Source organism: Rhipicephalus sanguineus, chromosome 8, assembly GCF_013339695.2.
Source record: "Rhipicephalus sanguineus isolate Rsan-2018 chromosome 8, BIME_Rsan_1.4, whole genome shotgun sequence".
Taxonomy (NCBI): Eukaryota; Metazoa; Arthropoda; class Arachnida; order Ixodida; family Ixodidae; genus Rhipicephalus; species Rhipicephalus sanguineus.
In genome coordinates, this window is record NC_051183.1 from 106,803,556 (window position 1) to 106,824,540 (window position 20,985).

Genomic DNA, 20,985 nt, shown 5'->3' on the forward strand with positions numbered 1-20,985 from the left:
GTTAACAGTGACCGTGCGCATTCTTCAGCGCTTTGTACCGTGGCACTGACGTAATCTCTGCATCTAGCGGCCCTTGAGAGTAGCGGAATCTTGGCTCCAGTCCCAGTGTCATGCGCATAGGCGTACGTCAGGATAAAAACATTGCGCGCGCCTCCACAGGGCGTGGTCACTCGTGCACGCCCGCTTATATTGTGATGGGGGATGGTTTCTATGCCGTGTGGCTCTCACCGCAAGTTTGCGTTGAAGTTACAGAGAGCACGAAGGTCACTTCTCTCACTACATTGGCCGCTTTTGCGAAAGGAGCACGCTGCTCGCTCAGAAAGAAGTTGCAACTATGACAGTTAGTGCACGCTCATCCTGTGTATACTTCTGCGATCCTGTGTATACTCGTGCTGCGTATAGGAGCGCGCTTTAATCGTAGAGCTGTGATAGTTAGTTCGTGCCCATCCTGTGTATGTTTTGTCCGTGCGTCCTTTCTCCTCGAGCAGCACGTTGCGAGTTTCGAGCTGCTTGCGGTTCTTCGCGTGACATAACAAATTGTTGCTATAACATTCATTCATTTGCCCGTGTGCCGAAACAGTGCACTACAAACGCTATGTCTGTGAAGGCACGGTTCACTTTCGTGTGATACCGATTCCCATGACAGAGGGATCAGCCATGTTTCTTTTCAACCTGATCATTTTGCGTAGCGGAAGCTTTTAAATGCGGAGAATTTCTTAGCGAACATTTGGCATTTTGAGCGTTTCTATCTACGTATCTATCTATCTAGCCGCCTACGTCTGGGTGCTCTCATGATCGCCTCCTTAACTTGGTGTAGACCAAAATTGGCATGGAAATTCTCTCACATACGTCGTCAAACCCTTTCCTCCAGACACGTGTGGCACATACCCGTATACAACGGACCGCGGTGTACGGGTATGCGCCACAGGTGATTGAGAGTTTTATCTACCCAGGAACGTCGAAAACCAACATTGGCAATTTATATGCGAGATCGTTAAGAAAAACCGATATCGGCAGCGTTGACCCGACACTGGAAAGAATAAAAATTAGGATCCCAGCAGGAATCGAACCCAAGCATTATGCATGGCAGTCAGGTATTCTACCACAGAGCCACGCCAGGTATATAAACTGGTTTGGAAAAACAGCCTATGCAGGCGTAATGCCGGTGCAACGTCAATTGTGGTTATGGTTCTGGCTATCTAATTTTGCAAGAAAGCAATATACACTACATTATACTCGAACGATACAGGTGTCATATCAGATTAACGTCTGTGGTTCCGGTGTTGGTTCCGTTTTATCGCAGTCTAATCAAGAATAAATTTGTATTCCTATGATTCAGCAAGCTATATTGAAGCATTGCTCGACCCCGGAGGAATACAGTAACAAAAGTTAAGTATGATATTCACATCATCGCACTGTAAAGTGCACTTAGTCCGCCAGAACGGCGCAGTGTCCTCTTCATTTCTTACCAGGCTGGGCGATGGCCTCATGCTGACCGAGGATGATGACAGATTGACTGACAGCCGCTTTTTAGACTAGGCTACGTAGGCCACATACGCCAAGATAGTCTACGAATACGACAAGCGCCATCCACTGATGTTGGTCTACGTAGCACTAGCCAGATCTACCAGACTCGACGGCCTATACCTCACCAACGCGAAGGTTGACTTCAGGTTCCGACATGTCGCCGGCTCTATGAACAGACAATTTGTCGACCAAATGACCGAGGCATCCACGATTTTCAACAGCTGCACTATACCTCATGCTTCACTTCACTTCGAGCCCTCGTCACCGCGATCACGACCGGATCCAATAACAAGTCATGACCAGCTGTTGGTGTTCACTGACCACGGTGATGATGACCTTGTTCAAGAACTGTCAGGAACCTCTTCCACACATGCACACGGGTTCGTGAAACGTGCGTACGTTCTTCATCATGAGGACAAGCACTACATATCAGCCTACTGCTTCTGGTGTTGGTAATGCCCATGTTGCCGTTGACAGCGTTAGCCAACTGTAAACAACTGATTATATAACACATATGCGGCTCTTTAATGTATATGTGTGCGTATAAAATTTAAATTTATATATATCTTTAGCGTCACTTTGTAACGTTTCCGCTCAGTAAAAAAATACGTCACAGTCACCTTCCCGCCGCATGCTTCGCATAACATCGACTCTCACGTTACGTGGGATCTGCCGAATTTTTTAACAGTTTCGGATATATTTTTCTCTCAATCGGGTGATTTATGATTCACAGACACCGCTTCAGTAAGTATTTGTTCAGCAAGTATTTGTGGAGAGAAAGGACGATATCAAAGCAACTCGGTCAGAAATGAAACACATTGAATGCGGCCACGTAGGTTGCTTTGGTTACCAGGTTTTACCGCAGCGCTGGCTTGACGGATCTGACTCCATTTCATTCCAACAGGTGCAGTAATTCGCTCAAGTTTAATTCGAAACTTTTAACGGCGGGGCTATTAAAACAGTTACAAATGTGCAATCTCTGAACTGCAAAGACTAGTTGGCCCGTATGCGCCACAGGAATTGGGCAAGCCCCATTAGAGAGTACAAGCATTTCTGGAATCACTCTGAATGTCTTGATGGTGGGAAAGGGAAGTGAGGGTTGATGTGCAAGGAAAGGTGATGCATCACAGCATAGCCTTGTATAGTATAGCATAGCAAGGGTTCGGAAAGGCAAGCGCGGGAGAAGAGCAAGGAAAGGAGGAGGGGAGAGGGTATAGCACAGCATAGCCTTGTATGATATGGTACAACAAGGGTTGGGAAAGGGAAGTGAAGGTGAGAAGGGGGGACAGGAGGAGGGCAACGCCACCAGCTCCACTGCTTCCTCATTCTTTGCACCCCTAGTGTATTGCGGCCCCCTTTTTTTTAGTCCATATTAATATAAGGAATTGCCCGTTTCGTTCACAAACCTTCTCAAAAGAGAAAGGCAATTAGGCGTGCTTAGCGTTCCCGTGAAATGTGGCCTAGTTTCGGTTTCCACATGTGGCTCTTTTAGAAAAAAAAAACTCCCGTTATAATTCTCGTTTGCCACCACTATTATGTTTAAGCACTCGCGGTTCACATTGAGGACATCAATATTTTATGCAGTAGTACTTACCAGATGAATCCGTGGTTTGGTTATATATGTAAAATACGCTGCAGTTGTAAGTGTTCGGCTCGTTATATTTTAACTCCCACAAGTAGTGTGGTGCTTCTTCTGGGTCTTAAAAGAAAATGTTGATGCGATTTATTGCAGAGCACAAAAGATCACCCTAAAAGCAAAACTAGCATTATTAAAGGCACTCTACAACACACCGCAGACGCTGAAATAAGCCGATAAAATGGCGGATGATATCAATACTTTCCCAGGTTTAATAAGAATACCGTTGTTTTTATATTATGTTTAAGATGTGCGAAGTAGAGTATACATGCGAGTGTCCTTTAGAGATGCGAGTGCCTGTGTAGATCTTTTGTGGCGCTGAACAAGTGAAACACTGTGTTGTGTATGAACGGTGTCATTAAAAACGCCAACATTCCAGGTATCACATAGTTCTTTTGTGCATTGGGTCCGGGCGTGCACTTCTGGTATGCTTACTTAAAAAAGCTTAAAATGTTTCATGTTGTATAAAGCTGATATATATATATATATATATATATATATATATATATATATATATATATATATATATATATATATATGCATATGAGGGTTATTCTAAAATAGGGGCTATGTGCTCCCCAATAAATAAATATTTGTCAGTAACATTGTTCATTGCCTGGTTTAGTTTAGCCCAAGACTTCTCCGCTTTTCTACATTTTCACCATTAAATTCTAAGCATTTTTCGTGCCGCTGCACTACTTCTTTAGTTTCTCTGCATAGAAGTTCACCGTCTGGAAAGTTTGTTGTGTTTGAGTTGGTCGGTAAGCATTTTTAGTACCCCCCTTGCACACACTGTTATATAGGGGCTTTTCAGTTACAGTCGTGCAAATTGTAGTGCGGCTGACAGGAGGAAATTCCTCCGAGAGACGATTAACTGTTAGTCATCGATCTAATCGCAATGGTCGGTCCACATGAACAGTTTCGTTGGTCTGGAGTCTGGACGCAATACTCTATGTGTAACGTTTCGCCCGTGCCACGGCCGGAACGTTAGACACAACTATTGCTTTCTCGTACGTGTACCCGCTTGTTTCCTCACACGTACCGGACCCACTCAACTTTCCCGTAAGAGAAAGAAAAACATGGCTGATTCCTCCGTCATAGGAATCGGCCTAATGCGAAAGTGAAACGGCTCTTGCGTAGTGATATATGAGAGCTTGTACAATGTCTATTCATGTTTGGCATCCATAGCACCGTTTGATGTAAATGCACCCATGTCTACGCCTAGTGGCATGTGTCCATCGCGATGACTACCGCCCATGATGATGAACAAATAATTGTGGTCGCTGAAGTTGTGAACATATATTTGGACATGGCGAATCGTGAATCCCGCGTAAAGATAACATCAACAAGCTTATAATTAGGGCTCTGTGTTTTAGGTTCTATCCTAAAAAATTCGATAAACGTTCGCCGGTATAAAATTTCTGATAATTCGGATTTATCCGATAAGCTTCGATTTCAAGGGCGTATATGACCTGGCTCCATTCTTTATCGAAAGGTCAAATTGTAAGCGCTGAATAATATATCTTCTGGTTTGACCGATTTAAAGTTTACCGCGCGTAGCTGTATTAGGCGACGCAGCTGAATTGTGCTCCGACTCAGCTTCTTACATGCAGAAGCTTCACTGGGACTTGCAATTCTCCAACCCCGAATTCAAGGCGCTTCACTTCAAAGATCCGTGCCACCCACTCAACAACGCTCTGGAGGATGGAATCAGGACAAGCTCGTTTGACGTAGTTCACAATTTTGTTGCGCACTTTCCTGCCCTCTTGGAGTCGTCGCGGGAGCTGCGCCGTAAGTTTGGCCTTGTGTGCTTGGCCATGTGCACGTCCATCAAGTCGCTGAAAACCGTAAGTTCACTGAGGTGGTTTTCTTTTTACGAAGCTCTAGAAGATATTTTGGACAACTGGCGCGCCATTTAGTCTTTCTTGAGAAGTGACGGAATCAAGGGAACGATGTGTGAGAAGCTCAAGAGTCTTATTTCATCACCTGAAACTGTGCACGACTTGCTCGTTAAGGTGAGGCTTCTGAAGACCCATTCGTGTGCCGTGCTCTCAGTCATCAAGGAACTTGAGGCAGAGAGTACCCTGGTACACCAAGTTTATCCCATACTGGGGGTTCGTATGCACGCACTCATCAGTCAATGGCGTGATCCAAGCGAGGTCTTCGCATGAGATGTCAGAAGTCTGTTTGACCTCCTTGACGAGACTGACCGCTTTACGACTGTCGCAGACTTTCACGAATACTATGCTGCTGTCGCCGAAAAGTGGAGACAGACATCTGAGATGAACCTGTGCGATTAACTACAGTACACCAAAGAATCGTTTTGGTACTGTGTTCAAATTGTGAATACAAATGTGAAGCATGAGCTGCCCTGCGCGTTCGAAACCTATGCGCCTATATTTCAATTAGTGCTTCTTGAAACTGAAGACATGAGCCAGCTCCTGAGAGATCTTGCGAACTATCAGTGTTATAAAATGCGTAACATTGTGGAAACCCTGTCGTTTTGGAGACTTCACAATGTCCAGTGGACAGTGCTTTCTCGCTGTGCGCTGCGTCTTCTGGCGCTTCCTGTTTCTAGCGCTAACTTTGAAAGGGCATTTTCAAAGCTGAGAGTCGTCACTCGACAGGAGCGCGCTTCGATCACTGACAGCAAGCACGCAAAGTATGCTTGCGTGTTTTACAAAGAGCTTTAAGCGTAAGGTTGTTATACGTACAAATACAGGTGTTCTGTGTTCAAGTATTTCGCTTGTGCGTATGTTTTTGTGCATTCAAAGCTTCTAGAAAAAAATATGCTTCCGGTGTATTGATATTTTAGCATTCAGATATGAATTGATCTAAGATTTCGGGGTTTCGAGAATAATAGAAAACTCTAAATTTCGCAGAATTGGGGATTTACGACAAATAAACTGCGAGAAACGCCGAATTTCCGCCAAAAATATAAATTCCGATAAACACCCGCCAATTTTCAAGAAAAATACGGAGCGCTACTCTTAATCAACACTGCTACCAGATATGCATTTTTTCAAAACATCGCCAAATAAGGAGAGAAAGGGCATGGTGTGCGCCTTCTAGTATTGGGTACCCGACGCCTTTGCTCATGCATACACTACCGCACTGCGCTTTAGCAACACGGGAGGCAGAAGTTCGTAGCCTGAGCCGCAAACGCGTGCTTCCCGCTGGCCTCTGTATCCGTAAGAGATGTACTTGGTGGGCCCCGGCATAAAACACTTTCATGTTAAAACGCGTTGCCGCGTCTGTTGCTCTGCGCGCGATCTATCTTCGTGTTCTGCCTGCACTACATCGACAGTTTAAGACATCGCTGTCCTATGAATATATAATGTACGACACAATATATATATATATATATATATATATATATATATATATATATATATATATATATATATATATATATATATATATATATATATATATATATATATATATATAATTGAAAGGCGTTTATTGAACGCTGGTTTAAGAGTCGACTGGTAGCTCAACCAACGGCTCAAGTCACAGCCTTCGAGAACGAGCGGCGTCCACGGGGAATGTACGGTAGCGATAGGCCCAATGGATCGCGCTTGACAGGGTGCTTCACTGTAGCATTTCTCGTCGCTACAATTACTCCCGGTGACAGGCTGTCTACCAACATAGCAGCTCGTCACTATCATTGGATCATAGCACATTGTAATGTCTGGCGTAGCGAGAAGGGGGTAGTTCTTTCTTTCCCCCAAAAGTGCGGCTGCCAAGGCGCCAGCTCCCGCGGTCGAAGGTCGAAGCACAGCGACGCTCGGTTCAAATGTAATAGGCGCGGTGACAGGCAAACGCCTTTCGCTTCCCGTAACCATTCGAAGAGAAAGCTACGGTCTGTTTACCATCAGTTTAACGACCAACGCGGTGACCTCCGGCCCGCGGGGTTCCAGGAAGCGGCGTTAAGGGAGCCCAGAAGGTAACACCAATATATCTCGGGCGGAGCCTGTGAACCGCCTGTCACGCGAGACGGTGTGCCGCCGCGTAGTGATAGCATGGGCCCACTAGCTAACCGGCCGCACAGGGTAACATGACCAGGGGAGCTGAACGGCGCCACCATCACGCGTTTTAGTGCACTTGTGGGAATAATGTTTGTCGGCCGTTCTCCACGTCTGTCTCTCAGATAGGTGGCTCAAAGGCTTCAGAGAGAGAGAGAGGGTGGAGGCCGCCGGGAGAGAAATCTACACTCGGCCCAATAAGCGGACTGAGTGGTTAAGTTGCAGCAAAACTTATTTGCCGACTAGTCGGTTCATACTTGTAAACTGACTTGCTGCGCAACCAGCAGGGATGAAGGAGGGAGACAGGAAAGAGCGCAGTAGAAACGTAGGAAAGAGCCCGCAGAACTCTTTCCTTTCTACCTCCTTCATTCCTGCTGGTTGCGCAGCAAGTCGAGTTTACGAGTGGTTATGATTTGCCGTGGGGAGAACTAGGATGAGCAATCAAGGTGTTAACACCTGGCTCACGGCTCCCCAAAGGAGGTACTTGTCGCATGAACCATGCCGAGGCAAGGCACCTACGGACAACCTTCCCCCCTTTCAGGAACTGACAGTGGCTACGCAGCTGAGAGAGCTCTGCTCTGGAGTCAAGAGGGAGTTGGGAGTTGGTTGAGTTTACTGGCACAGGCGGACAGGATCCATACACGGACGACGAGAAACGCTCTGTGTACCAAGGAGTTCGTCGTGCTGCGGAGCAGACGCAAGAAGCAGGCCAAGACGTAAAACGTCTGGCTGAAGCAACCAGGAAGCTAGCCACTTAACCAAAGGAGGCTACGGCCCGGTAACCATCGACTAAAGTAGGTGGTCCGACGACACCTCAGGCGACACCAGGCGACGGCGAGGGTCTGGCGACGGGCAAGGTCTGACAGCAGCGAACGGCACCTTCACAACAAGTGGTGAGTGCACTGGTGCTTTTTCACCTCAGGGGAACCACTGCCTGTAGTTGTGTGTGTTATAGACACGAGGTTTGCAGATTTGAGCCCCGAAATGCGTTCGCCAGCGATGAGGCGTGGGTCTGAGTCGGAGGACGAAAGTGTCCATCGAACCCCACATGTTGCTGCCGTGGCAGAGGACCGGAGAAACGAGCGTTTCGGAGACCTCACACCAGAGCGCAGGCTGGAGCAGTTTCGGGCTGAGGTGGAGAAGCTGTCGCAAGTCATAGGCGGTAGCTCTCGAGACAGAGAACTCACGTTCGGCAGGCGGGATCGATGTGGTGAGCTAAGACGCTGTTTAAAGATGCTCACTGGAGTGCTACCTAAATTTCCAACTGAGGCGGAAGCACAACTGTGGTATGAGTTGGTCCAGAGCGCCCTAGAAGCTTACGAGGTGCCTAGAGCGTTTTGGTGACAATTTGTTTTCCTGTTAGTGGCGGAAAAGGTTCAGTTCTTGTCCACACGACGTAGCCCGGCAGAGCACAGAAACAACCAAAAATTCAAGCAGACAGTTTTTGACGAACTTAAACTGTCGGCAGATGAATACCTCAAAAGGTTCTTGGGGACAGGAAAGCGGGCAAACGAAAGCTGGAGACCATTTACAACGCGCCTTGAGAGCTACCTGCACATTTACCTTGACGCGAGGGGTGTCTGGACTTTTGAACGGCTAGTAGAGTTATTGGTCGCAGACCCATTAAAGAGAAATCTATCAGAGAAGGCACTGAGGTATGTGACCCTCCTGGAAGGTAGACAGTGCGTTAATGCGCCAGAGCTAGCCGCCTCGCTGCGCACGTTTAAAGAAGCGCAGGGGACGAACAGCGCGGAGAGGCAGGCGAAGCAGAAGGGGTCGGAGTCGCAAAGCGCGAGCATTTCCAAACTGCACACGCAGCCAAGCTCGCGTGGCGCAACACACGCCAGTCTTTTCGGGTGCTAAGAACGAAAGCTTAGCGGCATGCGTTTTGGTGGGAGAGCCAGTGGCCGCACACAATGAGTCTATTCCCGTGTCACGCGACTGCAAGGATATGCGTGTCGGAGCAGTCCTGGACACTGAAGCGGTGATTGCTGTGTTGCGGGAGAGTGCGTTCGCACCTGTGATTATGCAGCCACACGGAACAATTAACTTAACATCTGCGTTTGGCGAAAAAGTGCAGGCAAATCTCGCGGTGGTTCCGATGACGATGTGCAGCGGACGCGGCATTTGCGCTAACATGAAGGGGACGGTCCCGTGCTTTGCGCACTAAGTGACCGGCTGACAGCAAGAGCCGATTGCCTGCTGTCAGAAAAAGCGTGGAAATCGCTTAAGGGGGAGTGCGTTTCCGAGAGGACATCGAAGGGAGCAGAGGAGATAGACAGCACGCAGCTCCCTCCGGATAGCGGCCCGTTTCACATCGGAAAAGTGCAGAAGCTAGATGTCGAGAGCGTTGTATTAGAATCTCAGGGGGAAATCGCGACAATGGAGTGGGTAATCACCCACGTAGTCGTGAAGAGCGGGGACGATGGGGGCCCTCAGGGTAGCCGCGCGTCGCCTGATAAAACGCGAGGGCTGGTAAGAACGAGACAAGCGCGTCGGAGGGATTCCGCGAAAAAGACCAGGCTGGCTCAACGGTGCAGATAACCGGCGAAGGACAGGGCGGCATTGTTGAGCGACACCGCGAGCGCTCGTGTTTTGTGCGGGTGTCAGCAGGGTCCCGAAATCTGGTGCCACCGAGTAAATTGCGCCCGTGTTGCCCGAGAAGTGAATCATCATCATCATCATCAGCCTGTCTACGCCCACTGCAGGGCAAAGGCCTCTCCCATGTTCCGCCAATCAACTCGGTCCTGTGCTTTCTGCTGCCACGTTATACCTGCAAACTTCTTAATCTCATCTACCCACCTAATTTTTTGTCTCCCCCTCACGCGTTTGCCATCTCTTGGAATCCAGTCAGTTACCCTTAATGACCACCGGTTATCCTGCCGACGTGCTACGTGGCCCGCCCATATCCATTTCTTCTTCTTAATTTCAACTATGATATCCTTAACCCCCGTTTGTTCCCTGACCCACTCTGCTCTCTTCCTGTCTCTTAAGGTTACACCTATCATTTTGTGAATTGATAGGCGTATTGTTCAAAGAGGGAACGACAGCTAGAAATGTAGCATGTGCACCAATACCGGCAACAGCGCCTTCTGGGGTGACATGCTCATTTTAGGATATGTCCGCCCAAATCAGAAAACGAGTGCGCGGCTGAGTCAGCGAGGTTTACGGGAGGCAGAGGGGGACGTTCGGCGGTCAACCCAACGTGACTTCAAGGAGACAACGTGAAGATGTGCGGGCGCATTTTACCCGAAAGAGCAAATACTTGAAAGGGGAAACCACAGGGCAAGTAGACGAGCTTCTCGAGTTAGGGGACCTCAATATGACGCGTCCGTCAGTACGCGACTTGGGCCGCGTGGCAGGATGCAGTTGTCAGGCGCCTGACCCCGAGAAATGTGACGTGGTCTAAGTTTTGAGTTCGCCGGCCACAGAAACGGAGCTCCGGGACGTACTAGGTTTGTGTGGACATTACCTATACTACGGGCAAAATTGCGTGGAAGTAGCTAGGCCGCCCACTGAACTAATGGGAGGGCGAGTGCCGAACAGAATTCTGTGGTCCGCAGGGGCTGATGGGATATCCTGATGGCATGGGGCCGCACTGCCTGAGACAGCGCCGTTGAAAAGATCGGATCTCGAAAAGCCATACTGCCTCTTCATAAACATGTTCGCATCCGCTACTGAGGCCTGCCTGTCGCTACGCGCGGAGAACGGCGCTGAGACTTCGATCGTGTTTGAGCGTCACGGGTGTACTCCAACGGAAGCCCGCGAGACATTTCAAGTCAGCTTGGATCCGGGAGGTCAAACTCTGGCTCTTCGACGCATAGGTCACCATGGTCTCCTGCCACCACCCACTATCATCCCTGACGCGAACACATCGTCGAGGGCACTTAAGGGGCGCTGCGGATATGGCAGCAGTCCTTCAGGGGCTTACAAGACGCGAGAGAACTAGGCACGTGGTGGACACTCGTCTAATTAAGAGTGACGTGCGGGAATTCTGAGACATTTAATGAGCACAATGTGCTGAAGTTTGTGTTTCAGTGACGTGTTTTTACAGCGAAAGATGTTATGAGATCACAAGGGCCGTTTTTGGCGCCGTAGTTGTCCGCCACCGCCGGTGTCCGTAACCATTATCGCGCGAAATAAGAAAAAATAACTAAATAAGAAACATTATCCGGGATGGAACGAGGTTCGAACCTGGGTCCTCTGCGTGGGAGCCCAGTATTCTACCTCAGAGAGATGCCGGTGCTTGCAACTACGTTTCAAAAAAACGCCAGGCCTGCGCTGAAACCGCAGCACAGTCACAGCGAAAGCTGGCAGAGTGGCGTTTCTAGAGCCCGTTGTAAGCTCTCTTGGAGCTTCAACTACACTACAAAGGTACCCACTCTGCCATAAATCACAATTTTTGTGAAGTTGGGAAGCACCTACTAAGCCATTGTTCGTCATTCTACGGAGAAGCGATGCACCAGCTACACGTCTGTAAGGCATTATGTGCACTTTGTTGACGCGACGACTGATAACGATGAAGAATTATGGCTCAGCCCTTTGTAATGGGTTGGAAGCTTTAAACGGCCCACCAGTTATGTAATTTGCATTGGGTGATGCCCGGTCGCCATTTCCCTGTCCCGTCATGCTGTATAACATACGTTGATGTGGGAGAGAGACGGGGGGGGGGGGGGGGGGGGGGCAAGAACTCTACTGAGACCCCGAGGAAATGGATCATGCGCTTACGGGCTTCCTTGGCAACCAATACAAGTGCACTTGCGAGGAACCCACTACGCTCTAAACATTGTAATTCTACTGAGACCCCGAAGAAATGGATCATGCGCTTATGGGCTTCCTTGGCAACCAATACAAGTGCACTTGCGAGGAACCCACTGCGCTATAAATCATTCTAATTTTACAGCGAAAACTGTTATGAGATCATTTCACCGGCCGTTTTTGGCGCCGTAGTTGTCCGCCGCCACCGCTGCCACCGCCGCCGCCGCCGCAGCAGGTGTCCGTAACCAGTATCGCTCGAAATAAAAAAAACGAAACAAGAAAAACATTCCAGAATTGAACGAGGTTCGAACTTGGGCCCTCTGCGTGGGAACCCAGTATTCAACCTCTGAGCCATGCCGGTGCTTGGAACTACTTTGCAAAAAGGTCCTATACAGGCTTCATTTCGGGAAGGAACCACATTAGCATATGCAATATAGGGTGGTAGAAGTGTAAAATAAGCACCAAGCGTCGCACAACGCGAATTCTGTAACCAGGCGTCACACAATGCGAATTGCGCAACGAGTAGGTTGTTGAATGCTTCCAACCCATTACAAAGGGATCTGCCATAATTCTTCGTCGTCATCAGGCACAGCATCAACAAAGTGCGCATAATGCCTTACATGCGTTTAGCAGGTACCACGGCTCTCCGTGGTAGGTTGTGCCTATACATGGCTCCGGCTATTCATGTTCCCTTACTTATTAATTGGCGTCACGAGTTTATAGATAAAAGTACACTCACTCACGGCCATGTCCTTTTAAAAGGAATGTTCACACATCATGCATAATGTCCACATGATGACAACAATGTTGACACACAAGACGCACAAGAATCGTTCGCACTTTGCCGAAGAGTTCAACTCACAGTCCCTTTGTAGAATGGGATCAGATCACACAAAATCTCTGGGCATTGCCCACACTTTAAACACAGCTGTCTTGAATCACGAGAGGCAACGCGAAACATGTGACCAGAAGTATCTAAATGTGAAGAATAATTAAAAATGTGAATCAATATCTTTTTGATATTCCCAACACTTCTAAAAACTGTACTAGGGCGCGTTCAGCAATGTGTTGAAGAGTTTCTGTTGGCCATGGACCCAATACTTTTGCTAATGACAGCGGCCGTCTGTCCAATCTGTTCAGTTTTTGTAAGCATTTTTGACGGGGAACAGCATAATTTTTGCAGTGTAGAAGGAGGTGTCCTATGTCTCCTTCTGCCTCTTCACATGTACATGTAGCGCAGTTAGTTTTTCTTATCATATATAGGAATGCTATATTCCTTGGACTGCGCGGAGACAAAACAGTAAGCTAAGATACTAAGTAGCAGTCATTGTCGTCGGCCAAGGCCGAGCGCAAGAGGGCGTCGGCGTCCGAAGGTTGTCATCTACTGCGGTACGGCAGGCGGATGTCGTAGTCCTGCAGGCAAAGTGCCCTTCCGGAAGACGGCTTAAGAGATCTTTTAACGACGACCGCGACAAGAGTGCGTGGTGGTCCGTGACGACATCAAGTTGTCGGCCACATAAATACGCCCGGAAAATTTGCAAGTCCTCTGATGATCGCGAGACATTTTTTCGGCATGGTGTAATTACTTTCGGCTTTGGTAAGCGTTCGACATGCATAAGCCATGACATATTCAGGGCACACTGCTTCGCGCTGCGCGAGTGAATGTTGACGTTGCGTCAGACCACAAGTTACCCTTTAAACGCCAGTGTAATCGACGTGCCTAATAAGGGCACGATGTGCACCCAACTACTACGCTTACAAAAACATGCCGATCCACCTCCTAACGCTTCGCGCTGCTGCTTCGCACACTGCTTCGCGCTGCGCGAGTGAATGTTGACGTTGCGTCAGACCACAAGTTACCCTTTAAACGCCAGTGTAGTCGACGTGCCTAATAAGGGCACGATGTGCACCCAACTACTACGCTTACAAAAACATGCCGATCCACCTCCTAACAAGGCGTGGGATCTGCCGAGTTTTTTCCCTCTCACTGTAAACCCTCTTTCTTCCCTTATTTCGTCATCCAAGTGAAGGGTAGCAAACCGGATACTAACATCTGGTTAAGCTCCCCGCCTTCCTATTCATCTATATCTCTCTCTATTCTGTGTTAAGTTTGCGCACAGGACGCACATGGCCAAGTTTATTCGAGAACCTACGCGACAACCAGCTTAAAGGCTCGAATGTTCAATGCCGCATGTATGAAAGCTGACGCAGCTTACCGCTTTTCAGATTACCGACGACTGACGCTCTGTTCGTCTCTATCAGTGTACAGCGCGTGTTGCTTCACTTCACACCATTTTTCTGGACATACCCGCAATGGTAGTGGAGTGGTCATGGAGCTCGACTGCTTACCCCGAGGCCGCCCAATCGAATCCCGGCCGCGGCGGCCGCATTTTCGATGAGGGCCAAAATTCATGAGGCCCGTGTACATTGATTTAGGTACGCGTTCAATAACCCTAGGTGGTCAAAATTTCCTGAGCCCTCCACTACGTGTCCCTAATACTTATATTGTGCTTTTGGGACTTCACACCACAAAAGTTATCTTTATTGCAACGTCGCTTCTTCGAAGGCTAAAGAAACTAACAAGGTAACATGGACCCGGATTACAAGCAGCGTCGTCGTAAAGCACGCGCCGCCGCGCTACTAAGGACCGCAGCCGTTATGCCCGACTCAGTCGCCTTTGTAGACGCCGCAAAATACCCGAATTATAAGCACTATGTAGCAGCTGTAACTTCAGCAATCGCATTAGCAATGGCGAACACAAAGCGCACTACAATTTACGCCGATTCCCGAACCGCGGCCCAGGCCTACCGTGTGGGCTCGGTCTGTAAAGAAGCAGCCAGCGTGCACTCGCGTGCCGCGTAGACTGACACCAAGCACTTAATTTGGTTCCCGGGCCATATGGGCTCCGACGCCCAACCCCTCGTCCCAAACGCCATCGAACTTTCCCACTCCCAGGCGCGAGACCTTACTCGCCGTGTCAGGAGAGAGGGCGGCCCACGGCCCAAGGGCGAGAAATGACTCCGGAACCGACTCCAGACCTATAATGAAATCTGTCAGCACTATCGTCTCGAACGGCGAAAGTTTCACTTACGTCACCCTCGACTAAAACGACCACCAGCACTCTCCTTCCGTCTCCTACAGGCAGGAGCATATCCCTCACCGGCAGTTTATGCAAGGTTCATAAGCGAACTAAGGCCGGGATGCCACCGATGCGGCATACCGCGACGTACCTTACCACACATGCTGTGGCAATGACCGGAGTCTCGCGCGGATGACGGGTCTCTAGCCACAGAAAAGGACTGGGACACACTCCTCACAAGTCCCCACGAGGACGACCAAGTTCGGGCCGTCCAGGGGGTCCAGAGGGCTCACGACCTGGCCGTCGAGTTTCAAACCCCGGTCCCGTCGTGGTCGCGACCGGCAGAGGAGGCCCCGTAGGGGATCATCGCCTCCTCAGGACGAAATATAGTTATTTAGATAGATAGGTATCTTATTCGCCTAAGGTGAAAGTTATTATCATCGTCATCGGAGCTTGAGATAACACATGAGTTCCTGTACTGCACAACGCATTTTCTAGGCCGTTGTCTTAGTTCATGCTGTGATAAAAACTATGGTGTTCATATGTATTTATAGCTCACCGCTCTGTAACTTGGTAGCTTTCAATCACCCGCGCGTTACGCTGCTGACATGGTGCCTGGTGAGATTCTGCGTTTCTGCTACGCAGCATTACATCTGTTATTGTGACTCCTTGCGCGACAAGACGACTGTATAGAGAACTTTTTCGAGGTGAGTTCAAGCACCTCCGTGGCTTTTCGGTAGAATACTTCACTGCCACGCAGAACACCTGGTTTCGATTTTTACTTTACCCCAGCTGTTTCTTTGCAATGACTTTCTCAATGGAAAGCATTTTTTAGCAATCTAAAGGCGCTTAGACCTTTTTAATCTCTTTTTCCGAAGCTCTTCCACGCACTAGCATGGTTTTGCGGTACAATAATAACTGCCATGCTGATGGCCTGGATTAGATTCCGGCCATCTGCATGACACTGAATAATGCCAGCCATCTGAATAGCTTTGAATATTCTGTGGCACTTACCTGCTTTCCACGGGTCACGGTTAACGGGTTTCACGAAGTACGCGATATGGAAGTCACGTTATTCAAGTTACGACTTGTGAATCGTGTTCCTATTACGTTCGTGCCCTCCTATGCCAATGGTAGTATGTAATCATTTAAGAAGACGATCCCGAGAATGCCGAAACGTAGGTGGCTAGATAGATTCTAGATAAATATACAGATAGATACGGTCAAACTGTCTTTGGTTCGCTAAGACATGATTCGCATTTAATGACGGCGAAAAATTGTGGGGCTCATAAGCGATTATCCTCAACTTTTTTTAAAGCGCCGAGAAAAGCCATAACTGCATGTGCGTTAGGAAAGTGATTGTAAAATACGCGAGTTATCAAATAAATGTTCGTCAGGTCCCACGCAGTAATTTCATGCGAAGTAGTAATGCGATGCCGCGTTTTGAACCATGTCTTACGAGGCCTTACGCAAGTTTACGCAAGTTTCGTCTTAAGACTAAACTTGCCTATTTTCATTGAAATAAAGATACATGAAGGCGTTCTCGCCATTGCTTGGCGGCGGCACTCCACTTGGTTGTTAGAATAGTAAAAAAATGACAAACAATGTGTGTATATATATATATATATATATATATATATATATATATATATATATATATATATATATACATATATGCGAGGGCTATTCAAAAGCAAGGGCCGTTTCATAATATTTAAATATTCACGCATTACAATGAAGGCTTAATTGCGCAGCGCTGTCTTCTTCGCGAAGGTACTGAAGTTACTGTTCTGACTCAGTAGTCGTCTGCTTGTCGGGGAATGCAAACGACAAACTCTGCAAAAATTGCTGCTCGCGCTTGTTCTGAAGCGCGTTCTGTAATTCAATTATTGCTGCAAATGGATCATCAGCTTCACAAGTTTATGCGGAATTGTGCCTAGTTTATTGATATGAAGGGATGAGTCAAGGAAAGGTAATAAAATTGTGTCGAGACTTCACAAAAGGCCGCACAAATGTGCACGACTAGCAGCAGAGTGGAAGGGTCAGAATCTAGACCAATGAAACTGTTCAACAAGTGGGCTGGGAATTGCGATTAGATCGACGACTAGCAGTTAGTCGTCTGTCGGATGAATTTCCTCTAGCCAGCCGCACTACAATTTGCACGACTGTAACTGAAAAGCCTTGATATCACAGTGTGTGCAAGGTGGGTACTAAAAATGCTTACCGACCGACTCAAACAGCAAGTTCCGAGACGGCGAACTTCTATGCAGAGTGACTAAACATACTGGTGCAGCGCTACGAAACGTGCTTAAATTTAACGATGATTATGTAGAAAAGTGAAGTAGTCTTGTGCTAATCTAAACCACGCATATATATATATATATATATATATATATATATATATTTATATATATATATATATATATGTGTGTGTGTGTGTGTATATAGTCCTGCATTTGGTAAGCTCAAAACTTCATATTGGAACAAAGCCCACATGCAAAGAATTTCATTCCATAAATTAACAGGAGATTTGATGTGCGCCTGAGTGGCATTCCCTAGTACGCCACTGGAGATTACCGTTGCCTCGGCGCGCTCCACCAATGAATGTTGAGCTCCCAAGCTAGAGCAGCCGTGCAGGTACTTCTCCCACGGCTCTCTAGGAGGGATGGGAAAAGGGGATGAGATACCGAGCGCAGTGGCAGGACACGAAGGCACGGCGTGAAAGGTGTCGGCGAGTTCCGGGCGACCGCCGGAATAACGAAAGTATAAGCCTAAAGGAGGCTTAGTAGTCATTGATCCCGGATAAAGTCGGTGCGAAGTGCGATAGAAAACCAGGACATCACGACAAAGTGTGATATTCGAGTTGCCACGTTCCGAGTCGGGGCATGGCGGGACAGTGGCCCGAACAAGAGAAGCAGGGGCAGCAGCATTTCCGCCTCGTTGCCGGAAAGACTGATGAGGCCTGAGGTACAGGCTATTCTGATGGTGGGAGGCCTGAAGCGCCAGGAGGTAGACCAAAGAAGCGGCAAGCGGGGTCAGGCTTCAGTGTGGGCTAGACGATTTTGAAGACCACGCACATAGGGATAACCTAAATTTTGCGGTCTTGTACTGTATCGTTATAAAAGATGTCATTTTGCGGTGCGCAGCACTGACTTGGTACCCGCATTAGACAAAATATGCAAATTATTTACCCTTATTTTCATGTGCCTTTATCTCCTGCTAATGCATACACAATATACGTTTTTTGCTATCTATATTGACGACGTCTTGCCTCGATAAGAAAGACGCGAAGTAAAGAAAATGCAGAAGCAACCTTTTACCATTTCACTCTATTTCTATCGAGTACACTTACTTTGAAATTTGTAGACATCCATTTCGTATGGTGGCGTTGTATTCATAACAAATTGTCCGAGAAATGATTCGTTCCTCCTGAAATGTAAGCACGGACGCTATATTATTTTGACAGATATTTATGACAGTTTTCGCAGGATTTCTGTAAAGGGAGCTGGAAACAATTCGGCGGCAAATATAAAAATAAAAACAAGATGCTTTTGTTTCACGGGAGAGTTGTTCACAGTTGCTAAGTTAAGACATATTTGTCTTAACTTTGTGTAAAACTCGTAATTTCAATTTCGAGAGTAAGAAGCAAAGCATAAAACCATCTTGCGCTCAATCACTCGCACATGTGCACAGCATCGCTTCTGTTCGCTATGGTAGCTGAATAACACCGTCGAGTAGCTTCTTACAGTGCGTACTACTCGGGCCGCTACGTTTGAGGCCTAAGCCGCTCACCATTAACGGAAGGCGAGCAAGCGCACACAGAAATCTTAGGAAATTTTCTCCAATAGGCCGTTTATTGGCGAAATGTTGATGAAAGCAGTATTACTGTATGTGCATTCAAACTGATCTGTCATTGCAAAGTTGAAGTGATGTACTTGGTGAATGTGAGCCGGGCACCGCCAAATGTACATGGGGACCATGTCTGGGAGGCACAATTATGCATCGGCCACAGCACCGATGTCAAGGCCCCTAAATTGGAATAATCGAACATCAGCCCATGTGCATTTGAACACGGCAATGTAGCGCCTCAAAGAATCTCAGCCTCACACAATGGCGGGGGAGCAGAAGAAAGAGCAGTGATATCTGTCATGCCTAAAGTATCCTCAACGTTCACGCGTACTGTACAAGCTGCGGTCTGTTCAATGGGCCAAGAAAGGGCTGTACGAACAACCCGAAACGCGACGTGAAGCATTTACGAGGTGAGCGGCCAAATCCACCAGCCATAACAGAAACAGCTTCACCGGTATTACCATGAGGAATTCTAGCGACATATTTGGCGAATATATCTATAACACTGGCACGTGAAGAACGACAACATTGACAAACCGAAACTTGTGCAGTTGTTGCCTGGGAACAGCACAGCCTAGTTTCTCTGCTCGTTAGATGTGCGCCGTCTGCACATATGAGAAAACGATCGGCCGCCTGGTACAGGCACGTATTTAATCGAGGGAGGTGATTAGAGTGCATCGATGCACGCGCCCCCTTTCAGAGGGGTGTCAGCGTTTGAACGGACAGGCTAATCGGCCTTGGCGGCAGCGTAGCCACCATTTTGACTTCCTGATCAGTCACTTGTGCGTGGCGTCCGTGCTGTTCCTAAGTCGGTGCTAGTTTCCCTTCAGCTATATGCGCTCACTACCGCTATAATGGTCGGGTATTACGTGCCGTAGTGCGCGCATCCTCCCAGGAACCCTGGAAGCTATATCGTTTTCAAAGAGGCCCTAAAAGAAGGCTTCTTTGTACAGTAAAAATCAAAAGTGACATGTGGCGTCCGAAGAGCGCATCATCCATTTGCAGCGTTAGTTTCCAGCCGTATTTTGATGGGACATGCAAGCAAAACTGGTGCCGGTATTAGAGCATTGCACGGGCCGCGATTCTCAGTCCGTGCTCTGCCTGGGCCCGGCCCTCATTGACATTTAGCCACCCTAACCCGGCCCGGTGACTCAAAGCGAGACGCGGGCCCGGCCCGGCCCATCCACAGATAGGGCCCAACAGAGGTCCTAACAAATAGTTAGGACCTCTTTGTTGCCCGAACATGGAATCTACAGCAACGCGTTTGAAGTAGCAAATATTAACGTTTTGTCGGCGCGTGCTACGCTAACAAGTTTTCTTAATGTACGGTAATTTCTGGTAAAAAAGGACCTCAGTGGTAACAGTTGACCGGACATTCTGGGTACGATGAAGGGTTAATCGGCAGCGGCAGGCTGTACCTATTTTTTTCTGCAAATACAATCAGAGTCGTCAACAGCGTTTGGTAGCAGCTACTCTAGCAAGAAAAGTGATTTGCAGCATAATAATAATAATAATAATAATAATAATAATAATAATAATAATAATAATAATAATAATAACAATAATAATAATAATAATAATAATAATAATAATGATGATGATGCCTTTTATTTCTTCAAATAAAGCAGTACATGTAGCTAGGCCTGCCAAAGCCAATTGGTGGCTTGAGTGGCAGAGCCTGGCAGACAGCGAAACAAACCGAACGCGTTACAAGGTTGTAGTACATGGCATAAGAGCGATGATAATACAAAAACCAAAGTGCAATTAGAAGCAACAGGGCATACAAGCGATAGTTATTAGCAATATATAACAATTACAGAAATTGAGAGGGAACAAAAAACAGAAATACAGCGAAAGTTTCTTAGGCAAAGTACCACACTAGATGATTGTTCAGTAGCACGCTTGCAAATGAGTACATATGAAATAACACCAGACATGACATGCATTACAATTATCGACAGATACGCCGTAGCAGCTTCTTTAATTTGTATTTTGTTTTTATGCGAAAAATGCTGGGGGTAGCACATTGAAATAAGTTGGAACATAATGGGCTCGTATTTTAGTTCCATACATTGCTGAACACCGCGGTCTCCAGTAACAAACTTTGG

At 47.5% G+C, this 20,985-nt stretch overlaps 1 protein-coding gene and 1 long non-coding RNA gene across 2 annotated transcripts in view; one reads left to right on the forward strand and one right to left on the reverse strand.

Moving 5' to 3' along the window:
- LOC125759585 (uncharacterized) overlaps window positions 1-20,985 on the forward strand; it is a 504,118-nt gene that overhangs the window by 80,866 nt on the left and 402,267 nt on the right. The gene's annotated exons all lie outside the window — the stretch shown is intronic.
- Window positions 1-20,985, reverse strand: part of LOC119402930 (uncharacterized) — a 47,093-nt gene that overhangs the window by 460 nt on the left and 25,648 nt on the right. Inside the window, exons 3-4 of the mRNA XM_037669960.1 lie at window positions 18,381-18,457; window positions 3,122-3,226 (exon numbers count right to left, since the gene is read on the reverse strand). Coding sequence (XP_037525888.1) covers window positions 3,122-3,226; window positions 18,381-18,457 — 182 coding nt within the window. The remainder of the gene's footprint in view (window positions 1-3,121; window positions 3,227-18,380; window positions 18,458-20,985) is intronic.